Source organism: Parasteatoda tepidariorum, chromosome 5 (genome assembly GCF_043381705.1).
Source record: "Parasteatoda tepidariorum isolate YZ-2023 chromosome 5, CAS_Ptep_4.0, whole genome shotgun sequence".
In the NCBI taxonomy this organism is placed as follows: Eukaryota; Metazoa; Arthropoda; class Arachnida; order Araneae; family Theridiidae; genus Parasteatoda; species Parasteatoda tepidariorum.
In genome coordinates this window covers 7,596,484-7,613,507 of record NC_092208.1, presented here as the reverse complement: position 1 = coordinate 7,613,507, position 17,024 = coordinate 7,596,484, and the positions used below count along the sequence as shown (strand labels likewise).

Genomic DNA, 17,024 nt, shown 5'->3' with positions numbered 1-17,024 from the left:
GGTTTTTAGCAATTTTCGCAATAACAGGACCCTATTTGCACAAATTCACAAAAGCAGGACCCTGGTTGAAATAATGTGACTTAGCGCTTATTTTATATTCACAAATTATGAATAGTTTTTTCACAATTTTACAAAAACAGGACCTTTCACAAAATGTCTGGACAGACCCCTGAATTTATAAGCAAAATCATTATTTAGGTACTTTTTACGCAAAAAGTGGCCACTAAAATAAATTTACCTCTAGTGGCCTGTGGCCATCAAATAAATTTCCCAGTCTTGCTCTTTATCATTTTGAATTATCACTTCACCTTTTATCACTTCAGAATTTCTCAGTGTTAGATTTGACATATTTACTACTTTTAAATAGACTTCTCAGAATAAATATTTAACAAAATGATATAAGTATCCCTTACAAAGTTGTTCCCGAAACCCGTGCTGCTTGCTGGAAATCGTTTAGGAATTTTATTCTGAACTTCTATTTTAAAAAAAATTCGACTCTAAGGTAAAATTGACGTTTCAAAAAAAATATTTCTCTGAATTATTGGGAAAAAATTTAATGGCAAAGTCAGTATGTTTGCAGGGGTCTGTCTAGGTTTTTCTAAGAGGTACCAATTTTGTGAAAATGTAGACATAATTTGTGAAAATTAAAAATTATATTAAAAAATCAACACAAAAATATGGTAAAAATATGGATTTATCGTTTCTTACAAGACACAAAAATAAAATTTCAAGAAAAAGTATTTTGTGAAACTACCGTTTTTCCTAAAGTTTATTTTGTGAAGGTACCACTAAACGGTAATAAATTTGGCTTGGACAGATCCCTGGTTTGCCAGGGATTAAAAAATATTTAAAATTGTCAAGACTTTGAGTCATATACATTTGAGAGACATAATTTTGACTGTATTTTTAACGAAATTATTTTTCTCAAAAAAGCTTCTACGTACTTTGTTAATCAAATCCTTTTGAATTGCTTTCTTGACATCTTGTATTTTTTGACCTTTATAACTTCCAACAATTAACACCTAAAAAATAAGAAAAACAATAGCATAACATTTACATAATATGAATGGGAGAAATACATTAAAATAAAACGAAGTAAATTGAAATAAAAGGATAACTTCATTATTCTTATTCACGGAAATATACAATTTCGAAATTTAGAGATGTTTGAGTAAAAATGATGCAACTTGTTAGCAAGTGGATGAAAGCCGAATGCATGAACTGTGTCCTTTACTCTATATTTAACACTTATTTAAACAATTTTCAGCTGTTTAATAATTTGATTTATTTATAACTGAGATAAGTTAATTTTAAAAGAAAAAATACAATCGTAATCATTAAAAGCTCAATTTTGCTCAAAACGAGAATATTTATTTATTTTCATATCTATTTTTTAAAAATTATTTTAAAGGTTTTTAGTTGTTGCCAATTTGATAGGTTAAAATTTAGAAATTTAAAATTAGTAAAAAGAAAAGGGGAGGGTGGCGATTGTTTTGTGTAGCACAATTTTGCACAAAACAAGATTTATTCTATTATATTTTATTTAAATACTATTAATACTTTTCTGAAATCATTGTAAGCTGTTTAATCATTTGATTCAATAATATTTAGGTATTGTAAATCACATTACAATAAAGATATGTGATGTGATCGTGATTGTACTAAATGGTACAATTTTGCGCCTAGTAAGATTCTTTTCATCAATTTATTGTCATTTGATAACTTATATTAATTATATTTAGGTTCTTAATCAGTTGTTTTACATAAAATTTGAGCATTTTAAATTGGTATTAAATGTGTTTGTGATTGTGTTGCATTTAAATTGAGTACAATTGTACATGGTAAAATTTTGCGAACATTTGAAAAGTTATGAAGAAAATTATCAAAATACATAATTTTTTATTTCAAGTAAGATTGGATATATTAATTTACTGATATTTAATAATTATTTTAATGATTTTTAAATGATTAATCATTTATTTTGTATATACAGGGTATCTGCTACATTTTAGATTTTCAAATTCATGACTTTCCATGATAAATTCCAAGAATTTTTCATGACTTAAGGAAGCTACTATTTTCTCCGACAAAAACACAACAATAAATTTAAAAAAGCATTATAATAACATTCATTGAAATGATAGGTATAACCAAAACTGTCATACTCTGCATCTTCATATTTATAGATTTTAAATTTAAAAAACAGAGTAAAGAAAGAGATGAAGCAATAAAAAAGCTGAAAAAAATACAAAAGCAAATAATTTTTTTTCTTTTTTTCTGCAAAATTACATTCTAAAGATACTTTTCTAGTTCATCAGAACAGAAAGAAATACTCCTGATTTCTCTGTTCTCATGTCGGAATAAAAACTGGCCGGACTGGCTTGCTTCAGCTTAAATTTTAAATTGATAAAATAATTGATAAACAAAAATTCTGAAATCACAGAAGGTTAAAAGATAATTCGCTCTAGAAATGTTATTATTATTTTTTTTTCATTTTGTGAAAGAACACCATAATTTTTAAAGAGCACGATAAAAACAAATTACAAATTCAGACATTTGGAACACCATGAAATTGGGGGGAGGGGGTATATTCCATTTTAAAAATAAGATTTTTTGGCGATCTAAATCCATGACTTATCATGATTTTTTTTTTTTTAAATAGTTAAAATCATGACATTTCATGGCAAATTTTGTTCAATACTGAAATTCATGACTTTAGAGGTGCACGGATACCCTGTATATAACTCGTATTTTGAAACTGATGTGTTAACTACGTCAGTCATCACACAGTAAAATTTTGTGTGGTGTATCTGATGGTTCGACCTTTCTGATGAAAAACTTTTCCTTTTCAGTCAAATTTTAAGGATGTAGTATATCTGCAAAATTACAGTAGTTAATTTTCAAAAAAATTTTTTTTTGATTCAACACAATATAAAAAATTGAGCAGAGAAAGTACATATACATTTTGAATTTTATCTAAGCTATAACAATTTTCTCTTTTTATAAATTTAAAACTTTTATAACTTTATTTTAATTTTTGAAGTAATAAGTTATATTTGTTATGAGAATATGTACAGAAGTTATTGTTTTTAATATATATGAGCTAAATAAAAAATTTTACTGAAATGAAATATAAATAAATTTACATATTCATAGTAGAACTTTATGCTTACAAAAAGCGAATAGATACAGATAATAGAAAATATTTGTCTATTGTCAGGTTTTCATAAAAAATTTCTGAAATTTTTTCTTTCCCTCTTTGAGTTGACAATAACGAGGTTTGACTGTAATTAAGTTTGTCTAATATACATACGAATTAATGATTCAAAAAATTTTTGCTATATAAAAACCAAACTTAAATGAGAGATAGCAGGAATTGAAGATTCACACTTACACCTTCATAAAATCCTTTCAAATAGACTTTGTCTTTGGCAATGGCCAGTTTCTCTTTATCATTTTGGCTTTGGATTTTTAATTCATCACAGATTGTTGGAGCAGCAAGAGTGCCATAACCTGGGATTTCCAGAATCGGGACCTTACAAAGAAATAATATCAATTAACAAAATTATAAATATTTAGTATTAATATCATTCGGAAATATAACTTTTTAATGAAGACAAAAGATTTTAAACTAATTTAGAAAAAATTCATGTAATCAGAAATTTAAAAAAAAGGCATTTTTTATTTATTTATTTTGCAAAAAATTTCTTGCACCAGTTAAAAAATTCAATGCTTTTCATTAAGAGTAAAAACTTGACTGTTAAGAATTTATCTTACCAGAATTTTAGGTGATTCTCGATTTTAAAAACATTTTGGTCCCTCTTTTTTATTTTTTTAAAAATATTAGATTTGAAAAAAGTAAATGAATAAAAATTAAACATGATTTTTCTAACTTCAAATTGGAAAAAGTTTATAAAAAGAAATGTTTTTTTTTTCCAGATCTTCTACCACAAAAAATTTACTGGCATATATAAGAATTAAATATATTCTTTTAACTACAGTAAAATCTTATTTAAGTTAAGTTATTTTTTTATTGCTACAAAATTTAACTTTAAAATGAGAAATTCCTTTAAAAAAAATTTTTAAATGTAAAAAAAAAAAAATTATTAGGGTATCCCAAAATTGTATTTTTTTTTCCTTTTCCATTTATGATAAATTTTAATTGTTCAAAATTTATCTCTCCAGTAATTTAGGTAAATGTCATAGTTAGGTAAATGTTTTTTTTTAAACCTTTTCCTTTCAGAATTAACCATATAAAATCAACCAGCTCAACATTCAATCAATTTATTTGATGTAAAAATTACTTTAGTTAATATCCTAATCATGTAAATGTAATTTAACATAACCTAATAAAATCCAGTTGAATAGTTTTTCAAATTCAAAATCAGAATATTAAAATAGAATGAAAAAAAATTTACTTTTAGTAAAGGACTTCTTACACTAAAACATTAATTCAATGCTTCAGATGCAACTCTTGATGTGATATACATAATTAGAAATAAAAACAATGATAAAAATGCTATTAGTAAGTTCTCAGACATAGCAAATGTTCCAAACTATGTAGATCACGAGATAAAATTTTACACATTGCCCAGTATTTTATTTTATTCATTAAAAAAGATCTAGATTTTTTTATTGCAAAAATTTCCAGAAAATATCATTGGCCTGTTGAAGGTTTTTCTGAGTGGAAAGCTAAAATTATTGAAAGGGTTAAATTTAATTTATTTAATACCAGTTTTAGTTCATTTCCTAAAGGTACTTTTATTGATTATGATTTATCTAGAAAAATTAAAAATCTTAAGGATAAATTCATTGTTACTGTTGTAGATAAAGCTTCAAATAATTTCTGTATTATGTGTAAATATTTTTTTAAAAAATTGATTATTGGGGAATATAATGCAAATAATACCTATTTAAAGTTAAAAGAAGATAAAAAAGTTATTGAAAAAAGAATTATTGCATTTAGTAAAAAATTAAAATTTAAATTAAATAGGATTACATTTCCATATTTATTTCCAATAGTTAAATTTCATAAAAATCCGATTAAATTTAGGTTTATAGCATGTGGTACTAATAGTTATAATTCTGATATTAGTAAAAGGTTTTTTTGTTTTTTAAAAATTATTTTGCTTAAAATTAAAAAAGAGAAAAATATTATTATTGAAAGTAATGTTGAAGTTTTGGATTTTATTAAAAGTAATGATATTTCCAGCATTAACACTTTTGATTTTGAAAATTTGTATACCAGCATACCACATGAAAAAATTATTGAGATTTGTGAAGGTATTTATGACAAGTATTTATTTGATGAAAAAATTGATAGGTTTAACTGGTTAGATTTATGCAAGTTTAATCTTTTTGAGAATGTTCTTTTTAATGGTTTAGATTTTTATAAACAAATTATTGGAATTCCACAAGGTAATTCCTTTTCTGGGGCTTTTGCCAACATTTTTTTGCACTTTTTTGAGGCTAAATTTCTTGAACATAAAGTACTTAATGCTTTCCGATACATTGATGATTTGATTTTGTTTAATTGTGACGATTATAATTTTATTTATACAATTTATCCTGGTGATTTGGTCCTGAAAAAAACTAATGAAAATTGCTTTAATATTGAATATTTAGATTTTAAAATTGATATTGTTAACAATTTTATTAAAATTGGTGTGTTTGATAAAAGAAAAGCCTTTAATTTTAATGTTATTTTTTTCTGCAACTTTAAAACTAATTTGTGTAGTAAAATATTCAAAAATCTTGTTTTTTCGCAATTAGTTAGGATCAAGAAAATTTGTAATAATGTTGAAAGTTTTCGAGAAGCTGTGGATAATTTTTTAAATAATTTGAGTAAAAATGATTTTCCTTTTAATTTTTGTAATGTTAATTTTTTAATTAAAAAAATGATTGATGGTTTTTAGGTTTTTTTTATATTTTTTCTTTTAACAGGGCGCAATTCTAGTCTTAACTGAGCAGCCCCAGTTAAGCATTCTATTAATTTATCTACGTATCTCCTTCTCCTGACCTTTTCATATCATTTTTAAACTTTTACTGCGCATTATTATAGGGGGCGTTGTTTTTCAGTTTTTAGTGTTTTCTTTTCCTCCGCTTTTGAAGTTGATTCTTGACCTGTGACTGTGAGTTTTTAATTTTCTGATGATTTTTATTGATTTTCTTTTCGTAATTTGTTTATTCTTTTGAATGTATCTTGTTTTTCCTGGACCTCTATACAAAACCATCGGGGTACTGAGGGAGATATTTTAAGCTTTTGCTTCTCCCTCAAATAGAAATGGTTTTGTTTTTAATGGCTACCGGGGCCGGTACCCCCTGAAGACGTCGGCTTCGGTGGTCATATTTTTATTTTATTTCATTTGTTTTGTATTGATACTTTTTTCTGAAATTTCTGCTGCTTCTTAGCGCGTTTTTTTCAAAGAAGTTTTATCCTTTTGATCTTAATTATTTGTGTTTTCTTTCAGTATTGCCCAATTCAACTCATTATTAAAACAATTCAAAAATCATTTTGAACATATCCTATTAAAATAGAGTGTATTAATGTAGAATATTAAAATAGAGTGAAAAGAAAGTTTACTTTTAGTAAAGGTTCTTCTCTTATACTAAAATATTAACTTGGTGCTTTAGATGCAACTCCTGATGAGATATACATAATTAGAAATAAAAAAAATGATAAAAATGCCTCTCAGATATTTCAAATGTTCCAAACTACAACATTGTCCCCTGTACTATTTGCAATGTGTGACCATTCCATCAGCGACGTGTAACTAAAAATATCAGGAAATCGTTTCTTCATTTTTTTTTAAAATATCAAAAGCTATTAACTTACAGGTTCATATTTCATAACCATTTCATCCGTGATACCAAATTTTTTTCTGAGGTCTGGTTTCTTTTTTAGGTCCCTCAGGGCAGCGCAGTCATCTGGTGAATCTGAGGGAACACTTGTGACAATTCCAGTTCCTAAAGGAATGCAAATCTTTCAGTTGGTTTCGTATTTTTCTTCATTTAAGGTATTATAATACTGTATGTGTTAAATTCAAAATAAATAGTAAGTTATTATAAACATAAGCATTATCCCAGTGGCAGAATTTTCTGCGACAAAACTCTCTAGCAGTAATATCTTTCTGAAAGGTACTTTCAATATTAACAAAGATATATGTTACTAATTTAAAGTAACAAAAACGGTGTGCTTACGAAAAAAAAAAATTTTGAATATATAATATAGTGTTTTATTTTAATATTACAGGTGATATTCTAGTATTTTGTCGGGGAGAAAAATTCACTAATTATTTCCGTCATCAGTTTTTGCAAATCGTCATCACACTAAAAAAAAAAATACAAAATCATGAAATCATTAATTACCAAGAAACAGAACAATGATGAAATCACGCGACTCTTCAAAAAAGGGTTACTCAAATGAGTGTTTTATTTCAAGATATGATTGTTGTAAAAAATAATATTGGATTTTAGGAACTATATGAAATCAAAAGCAGTAATTGCTATAAGAAACGATAGAATCGTTGCCTTAAAAAGTAAATACTTGAATTTCCCATATCGTCTGAAATATATTAGGAAAACTAAAAATCAATGCCTGTCGAAAATACAATCGAAACACTACACAGATTTACGATGTCATCGGCACAAATTTAAACCGGCAAAAAGTGATTATTTAAATACGCAATTCAAATTTTACGAAAGAAAACCGAAAGTTTTTCTTACCAAAAGAAAAATGTTTCTGCGAGAACTCTGCAACGTTCTTCGACAATGTTGCAGCAATTCTGCCACAGGGAGCAGTATTAATAGCAGGTTACTGAGTCTCAAATTTCGATGACATTTGCATTTCTTCTTTCTAATAGCAATTTTTAATTTAATAGAAATGTTTATTCTATTGTATTCTATAATATACTTCTTTAAGCTTCGGGATATGTTTATAGATTAAATCAGTAACCTATTTTTGTCAAAGTTTCATTTTATATCACAACTTTCAATACCTCCAGCAACATAATCTTCTCAAACTTCATGAAAATGAAATTTTCAAAATTCAACGCATACATGCAGAGAAACCTCAAAGTACAAATGTTCGTCTTGGCTGGTCTGGCATGAATTACAGATGTTATTTGTTGAAAAAACTATTATACACAGCAAAACTTTTTTATGACTACACTATTGATAAATAAAGAGGCAGACCCCCTACTAGATGGCTCAACGACATTGAAAACTATCTGAAAACCCTTAAGATTAGAAGCTGGAAGGGAGATGCCATGGATAGGAGGCACTGGCATTTATCAGCTTTTGAGGCAGCCAAGACGCTGTTGCACTAAGAAAGAAGAAGATTGATAAATAAAGTGCATTTTTGTGAATTCATCTTGATTCTATTAAGCAATGCAATAACTTTAAGAGCTCAATGGGGCTCTTACAGGTAATAATTGACATTGTCTGTGAAACCCATCTGTGCAGAACAAGCCATTTGTAATTCATCTCTAAAATTTCCCAAAAGATTTTAGGAAACAGTTTAATATTTGCATAAATGATGACACAGAAAGTAAAATAAATATAAAATGCATATAACAGAGATGAAAGCCAAATTATTTACAATCAAAATTTTATTAGATTTCATTTCCATTGGATGCATGTAAAATATATTATGTGAGTAGTACATATGAAGCAGTCAATGTTAAAAGGGGCTATGTTACAAATCTGCACTTTCGAGGGGGGGGGGGAATTGTCAGTCGTGGAAAGATTGATTTAATTGCTTCCAAATTGTTGAATTCTCTTCTTTAGACAATCTAGAAAATTACTCGGTATTTGATAGTCAGTGATTGATATTTCAAAACAAACAAAAAATTTATTTTTGTAAAAATGTTACATACTCGCTTTTAACATTGACCACTTCATACATTGCTTGATTAAATATATGAACAATGAACAAAAACAAAAAAAAAACATAACACTTTGAATAATTTTTGATTTAATGAATGGATCTTCATGTATGAGGATAATCTTAATTGTTTAAAGGGATGATATGCAAATTAATTATTACAGGAGATATTTTAACTTATGAAACAAGGCACAAAAACGTACTTTCTCTGAATAAACATATCTTTTCTCTCTCGATATAATCAATTTTTGATCTTCAAACTATAAAGCATGGCTGTAATTAAGGTTCCAATAGTTTGGTCAAGAGATCAGGCCGAAGTACGGACCTCCTAATAATAATTTTACTTTTCGCATATTTTGCCATATCTTAAGGGATTTTTAAGTGCGTTGAAAAGTTTTTGCACAAAATTAAAAAATTTGTTAATCGAAAGAAAACTATAGCAAATTAATTTTTAATAATTATTTATTAATATTTTATTTCATAATAATAATAAACAAATTTGAATTATAATGTACATAAATTTTTACATCATTTTAAACCATGTAATTTTAAAAGGCCTAATACAAAATTTGAAGGAAATCAGTTATAACAGTTCCTGAGAGATTAAACAGGGTGCATAGCCAGATTTTTCAACAAAAAAATAAGCACTTTTTATAAACCCTGAATAAAAAAAAAGCATCTTTAAGGGCTTTTAAAAAGTGTAAATAAAAAATAAGCACCTTTAAGCCATTTTTAAATAAACTATGTGTTTTTTAAAAACAATTTAATAATTTTAAAATTTTATAGCCAACTTCGGCCATTTCTGATTTCAAAACTTAAAATATCATCTTAGTATGTTTGAGGTTACCCCTTTGAACCATTAAAATTGAGATTACATACAAAATTATTCAGAGTGTTCAACTTTTTTTTCTCTTTTTTTGCACATTTACATATATTTAGTCTGCATTAAAATATAAATATTGATTTAATTTCAGACTTCTAATTGTATAGTTATTTGACCATCAGAACAATTTACAGTATTAGATTTCTCAATAAGTAAATTTCTCTCTTTAAGGAGAGAATGTTCTTTGCCTTGAAGGTTGTCCGCTTTATTGGGATATGGAACAATAGGTTTAGTTGTCAATAATATATATTTTTTTCCGCAATTAACATTTATTTAATGTTTCGATAAAAATATATATCATTTTAACTTCTCTTCATTTATTTTAAGAAACATTATTTTAGAATAAAATTCTTGTTCAATTCTCAGGAATGTACAGATATAAAGAGACAAAAAAATACCTTTATCATCTTTAATGGTGAGCATTGGCAAAGTATATACAATGTCGTAGGCAGTCAGAGGTGCTTTGAGAGGGAGACCCAAAATGTCCTGCACAAATCCCAAAAAAATCAGAATCATCAAATATATACACAGAGAAAAAAATAGCTTTATTTAGTCAATAGTCTAAAGGACCACAATCTAAGAAATTTCACTTGTTCATGCACATTATAACTAATCTGTTCATGTGCCAATTTCTGAGATGCCAATTTTCTAATCTAGCTATCAGTAATCAGAAGTACAATAACACAGAAATATATACAGTTAGCACTTATGAAATTAAAATAAGCGTAATTTTAAATTGTATACACTAACATTGCATCAAATTTATACACAGAAAAAGAAACTTTTGGAGGGAAGGACTTTTTGATGGAACTAACCTGCATTTGCGTTGAATGGAGAAGAAACTACGAAAACCTCCCACTGTTAGCCTAACGGAAAGGGGACTCTAACCCATGATCCGTCTACCACTGAGAATATTTTACGTCAGCACTGTGGTCAGTGCAAGCCGGATGCAGAATTCATATCAACCAACCATCACTGCGATTCGAACACGCTTCACCTCATTGAAAGGCAAATGCTCTATCCCCTGAGCCATCCTGGCTCTCTTAAGTATATTAAAACTTTTATTGATACAATGTATTAAAGAATACAAAAAATGCATATTTCATAAAACTTAATTCTAATATTATAAATTATATATGGCTAAATAATGATATTTGAATAAATACTGAAGTATTATATTTTTATATTACAGACAAGCACAGTGAGAAATCACTCTTTAACATAGATTACTGAAATAAAATAAAAATGCTAAGCGTTTATTAGCATGATAAGTGGAGTTGTAGAGTAATATAAAAGCATATTTGAAGTATACCGTTACACAGTTTTTTTTATTATCATTATGCTAGCAAATTTAAGGAGCATAAGTGGATATTTTTGAATTGTTATTGAAAACATGAATTAACAGTTAAATTGAAAAGTTGAAAACTACGGAATATTTTGGAATAGCTTAGTTCATTTCAATTAAGGCTTCAGAGAATTATTTCACATATTGTTTTTTAAAAAAAAAAAACTGGTTAGAACCAAAAAAAAACATGATTTAAACAAAATAAAGAAAATTGGTTTCTTATAGGTAGTTCATAAAGACAGTTAAATTTGGTGCTGTAAGGGCATGCATTTGAACTAAACATTTTTGTAAACAGTATTTCAGATTTGAGTTTAAGTTCTTTTGTTTTCCTATAAGGAAAGAAGATTAAGTTTCAGAACAGTTTGTTGGAAAGGGAGAAAGATGAGAATTTTTTATCATTTGTTTCCATGTACTCACTTTTGTTTATTCCCATTGCTTTTGGAATTTTTTAAGTAGAAGAAAAAATCATCCTATATTAGTTGTAAATGACAACATACAGAAATACTCAAAACCTATATCTTTTCATTACTCAACCACTGTATAAGACTGTAATCTTGATTATAACATTGCATTAATTGCAGATAAAGTGTAATTGTTCAAAAAATGGTACTTCAACATTTATGAAACATAAATTTAACAAATAGTTAAAATATTTATAAACTAATTTTTAAAAAAAACTTTATGTAAATAAAATTTTATTATCATGGTTTGATAAACAGGTTAACTATAACACATGATAAATTAGTAGCTTACTTAGATAATATAGACGCACATGCGCACGCCATGCATGTATACATTGGTGGTAATTCTCCAATTTTGCAAATACTTTTTTAATATTTATTGTAATATAAAAAAATATCAGCACAAAAAAAAAAAGTTTGCAGAGGAGGGGGGAAGAAGAACATGAAGCAGCCAGCGTAATCCTGATTTATGCAAGGTAAAAGAAAGTCAGTGTTTAGTTGTATGCATGCTGCTCTCAAAGAGAAAAGATATAATTGCCACTTATTCCCAAAGATTAACAATAGCATTCGAGTCGACAATCAGTATATTTTTTGCAGCAACTTAACTCAATGTGACCACTTTACAACGAAAATAGACAATTGTGGTGACAGTAGGAAATCTTTTAATGTAATTTTGTTGTTTTTTGTAATTGGAGCGAAATTACTAATATTATTTTAATATCATAATTACTTCAAATGAATGTAGTTTTATGTATAACTATTAATATTTTTTTAATGTTAATGTGCATGTATAGATATTTTGTCAAGAATAAATAAAAATATTAAATAGTAAACTGTTTTTGCATATTTAATAAAATTATTCTATCATCAAAAATGTTAGGAGTTTGCAGATACTTCCGGATTGCGTGTACAGTACTTTATGCTTTTATCCTACTATGATTAGTAGATCATCAAATATAATATTAAAAGGGGGGGAATGGTATAAAGAGATTGTAATGTTCCTAATTATGATGAAATATAATTTTTTTGTGGTAAAATCAGAAAACTAAAACACCAAAGCAAAGAAGAAAAAATGAAATCACAATACCAATTCCTTGCAACCGATTGACCGTTGTCGATCCGAGCATCCTCAGATAATTATTTCATGATTGCTCAAGTCTGGTTTATGTGGTCTTCAACCAATAAACCAACAATTCCTTAGAGTCCTGTTCTTAATGACAAAAGAAAAGGCCTTCAATGAAATAATATAATTACCTTACCCTCCAGCTCAACCAGAACAGAAACTTTTCCATTCTCTCTCGTGAAACCTTGATAGCTCATGTTTCTGGCCGCTCGGTGAGTACAGATGTATATTTCCCCATTTGAGACTTGAAAGGCTACATATTTCATATCTGGCTTCACCCAACAGTTGGTCTGGCCATACATTGTTTCAGGCCTCATGGTAGCTGCTACGAGATACACTGAAAAACCAGTGAAACTGCTACAAAAGTAAAAAATAATAATAATGTTTGCAGTAATTGATAATTACAGTATAGCAGAAAAAAGGGAATATAGTCATAATACAGAAAAGCAGACCTATATAATAAAGACGAACGCGCCGAACAACTCCGTTCTAGGAAAATTTGTCACCATCGAGAAGTTTTTACAACTACCAAAAAAGAAAAGAAAAAACAGTCTCCTCTTTGTCTTTTTTTAATTCCCAAGGCAAAAAAAAAAAATCATTACTATTATGCTTTTTTTACCAATGCACACGGAATGTAAGACTATGCATTGTGTTTCAGACTTTCACAATTTTATATCAAATATTGCGTCTCATATTCATGCAATTTAAAAACCGCTATTATGATTCGTCTTCAAGTGACTTAAAAATCATACATTGATATTCGTATTTACGTGATTTTAAAATCAAAAAGCGAAATTCGTAATCACACGATTTGAACATCAAACATCGGAATTTGTATTGATGTGATTTTAAAATCAAGCATGGATATTCGTATTCCCTCAAAAGCCTCATGTATCAAGGTTTTGCTTTACAAAGATCTTCTGTATATTAAAAATAAATACAGGGTTGCCACTCACATCTGGAAAAAAAATTCCCTGTACCCATTATACACAAGATATTAAGAGGAAACACAATTACTGTGCTCTTGTGAGAGTTACATTGGGCTAAGTATACTAATTTTCATTGCTGGGAAAAGAGAAAAAAAAAGGAACAGTTGAACATACTTAAATAATGCCATAGTAAATGAACTAGTTTAGTATAGTTGAAATATCTTTAAATATCCCATAGACTCATATCACTTAGAGTAATCACCATTTTTTAAAAGACTAAAATAAGAAAGGAAATTCCCCGTATTTTCCCAGTTTGTAAAGAAATACTCAAAATCCGCTGCATTCTCCCTGTTATTTTATGTGATTTTTTAATTCCCTGTATTTTCCAGGCTTTCCCTGTTTCTCCCTGTTATAGACTTCTTTCATATTTCAATGGTATATGTGTTCAATTTAAAACATGTTATGAATAAACAGCTTTTAAGAACAATTTTACAATCGGTGAGTAGTATTCTAGTTTTTTGGATTTAATTCTGAATTATTAATGACCTTAAACTTTCTTTAATCTATTATCAAACTGCTTATAAGTTTTACTTTAAATCGAAATAAGACATTTTCTTACCTCAATTGCGGTAAAGGTTTCAGAAGTTTCATTTTGATAAGGGTATATTCTTGTGGTCCTACACCCTAAAGAAAATTAACAAATAGTTTCTGAAGAAAAAAAAAACTACTATATTTAACAACAGTTACAAAAAATAAATGAAAACTTTTCTTACCTCTCCAGAACTTCGATCATGATCCATACAGGGTTGATTATCCTTGGGTGAAAATATCGTGTACCTGAAAGAAATGAGGAGTTATATAATTATTAGTGTTGAGTAAAAATTCAAACTACTAAATATTTGTAGCCTTTTGCATCATAATGGCACAAGTACTGACTATACATGGTACGTAGCCAAATCTTTCCACAAAAAATAAGCACCTTTAAAGTACTTTTTAAGCATTAAAAAAACATTTTTAAGTACTAAATGATAAAATAATTATAACTAGTTTCTGACAAAGAATTTTTTTCTTGATTGTATTAGCCACGATAGAAAGATTGAAATATTTAGGTTCAATTTCAGAAAGTGGAAAATGAAGTCTTAAAATGAGAATATCTTGCAAAATGCAGCAGAGTTGCACATGAGACTGCAAGAATCTCCCCAAACCCAGCTCACTAGACGCACATGCGGACTCCCAAGTATTTCATCAAACATATAACATGATTGGGGTGCTATCATATGTTGCGGGCCGACGGTACACCGAAATGATGGATTGTGGTTGAATGATTTGTGAAACCATTGAATAGAACAAAGTGAAAACCACGTTTTTTCATTATATGCAGCAAAAATCGACACGGTAAAGGAAAAAATCTCATTTTCGAAAAGGAAAAACTAATACTTTTTAAAAACACCCCATGAAAAAAGCACCTTTAAGGGCTTTTAAAAAACGAAAATCAAAAATAAACATCTTTAAGCACTTTTTAAAAAATCTACGCCCCATGCTATACTAATAGCACCAAAATATCATAAATTAACAACAACTAAAAATATATAAAATATAAATAAAATTCTAAAATGCTTTCTTAATGATCTCAACAGCTTCTGCTTGAAGATATCAAAACTTTAGGTATGTTAACAGAATGGAAATAGGCCGTTTATTATTACTTTAACATTGTTTACATTGTTTTCAATAATAAAGAAAATTTTAAAAAATAGTAACAATGAAATAAATTTTTCTAAAAATTTTCAATCAATTAAGCAACTACAAAATTTTTTTTGTAAGACATAGACAAAGCTAACAATAATTATATAATCTTCTGTAAAAAATTCTATGTTGAACTTTTAAATACGGAGTTGAATAATAGTAAAAATTTTAAGCTTAGTAATTTAAATAATAATATGGTCATTAAAAAAATAATAGCTTTATATGAGGGGGGTTAAAAATTAAAATTAGCAGAATACAATTTCCTTACTTAATTATCAGTTCTAAATTTCATAAAATTCCTATAAACTTTAGAACAATCACATGTGGGTCTAATTACTTACCTAACTAAACCTGGCACCATTTTCTCTAACTACTTAAATAAAATTATTAACAATATTAAAGAAGGTTTTTCTTGGATTATCACTAATAATCAACCAACTTTAGAATTTATTAAACATCATAAAATTAAATCTATTGCGACTTTTGATTTCCAGGATCTTTTCAATAGCATTCCCCTTTCTAAACTAAAAGATCTCCTTTTAAATTATTACTATGATTTTAAAAATATCCTTAATTGTGATTTTGATTATTGGAAAATTTTAATTAATTTTCGTCTTTTTATAAATTAGCTTTATAATGGAAAAGATATTTTACTTCAAATTGATGGAATACCACAAGGATCTAATTATTCATCTCTCTTAGCCAGCTCATTTTTGCATTACTATGAAAAAAATTATACTTTTAATATTAAATTTGTTTTTAGATTTATTGATGATTTAATTACCTTAATTTTCAAAATTATACTATTTTATTAAATAATATTTACCCAGAGGAATTAATCTTGCTTCGTAATCATGATGATATTAATTTCAATTTTTTTGGATTTGGGTATTATAAAAGAAGAAAATATCTGCTTTGTTGATTTATACGATAAAAGAAATGATTTCAATTTTAATATAAATAAACTAATTACTTGAAATTCTAATGTTTCTAGGAACATCTATTTAAATAACACTTTTAATGAAATGAATAGAATTAAAAGAATATGTAGTAATATTTATTTATCCAAAAAACAAAGAGATAAACTCTTTCAAAATTTGATTACAAAAACAATAGATACCCAACTAAAGTAATTACCCAGTAAGCACACACCTCACGGCAAACGTAAGGCCGTAAGCTGGCATTCTAGGTAGGATAACGGCAAAAGGCAAGTACAATAGGGTCCTTTATCGTTTGTTTTGAGGCATTTCAGGAAGAGGCGGAATAACTCTTCACCTATACAGGCCCGAAAAATAAAACCGTTGTTTGGCCTCTTACACTTAATTAGTTACTGGACCTTTATTGTATACCGTTGTTTGGCCTCTTACACTTAATTAGTTACAGGACCTTTATTGTATACCGTTAATTAAGTGTAATGTTACAATAGATTAATAATGAATAGATGCAGAGTTGGTAAAAAATGTGCTTTTAACTCAAAAATTTGAAAAAAATCAGGAGAGAATGGAAAAAATCCATAAAACGTTAACCGTATTTTTGAGAGGAAAAAAACAACTTTTATTATTCTTTGAAAACTGCTAATTTTTTACATAGAATATTAAAAACTTGAATTTTATTATTTTACTATAATCTAAATATACTTTATGTGGTATTACCTAT

General features: G+C 27.4%; 1 protein-coding gene across 1 annotated transcript in view; it reads right to left on the bottom strand.

Annotated features, from left to right (window-relative positions):
* Positions 1 to 17,024, bottom strand: part of LOC107453619 (Leucyl-tRNA synthetase) — a gene marked incomplete at its 3' end in the record, with an annotated part of 50,363 nt that overhangs the window by 18,980 nt on the left and 14,359 nt on the right. The window contains 7 exon segments of the mRNA XM_043046416.2: positions 945 to 1,022; positions 3,395 to 3,535; positions 6,836 to 6,966; positions 10,166 to 10,253; positions 12,828 to 13,053; positions 14,245 to 14,309; positions 14,399 to 14,462. Coding sequence (XP_042902350.2) covers positions 945 to 1,022; positions 3,395 to 3,535; positions 6,836 to 6,966; positions 10,166 to 10,253; positions 12,828 to 13,053; positions 14,245 to 14,309; positions 14,399 to 14,462 — 793 coding nt within the window.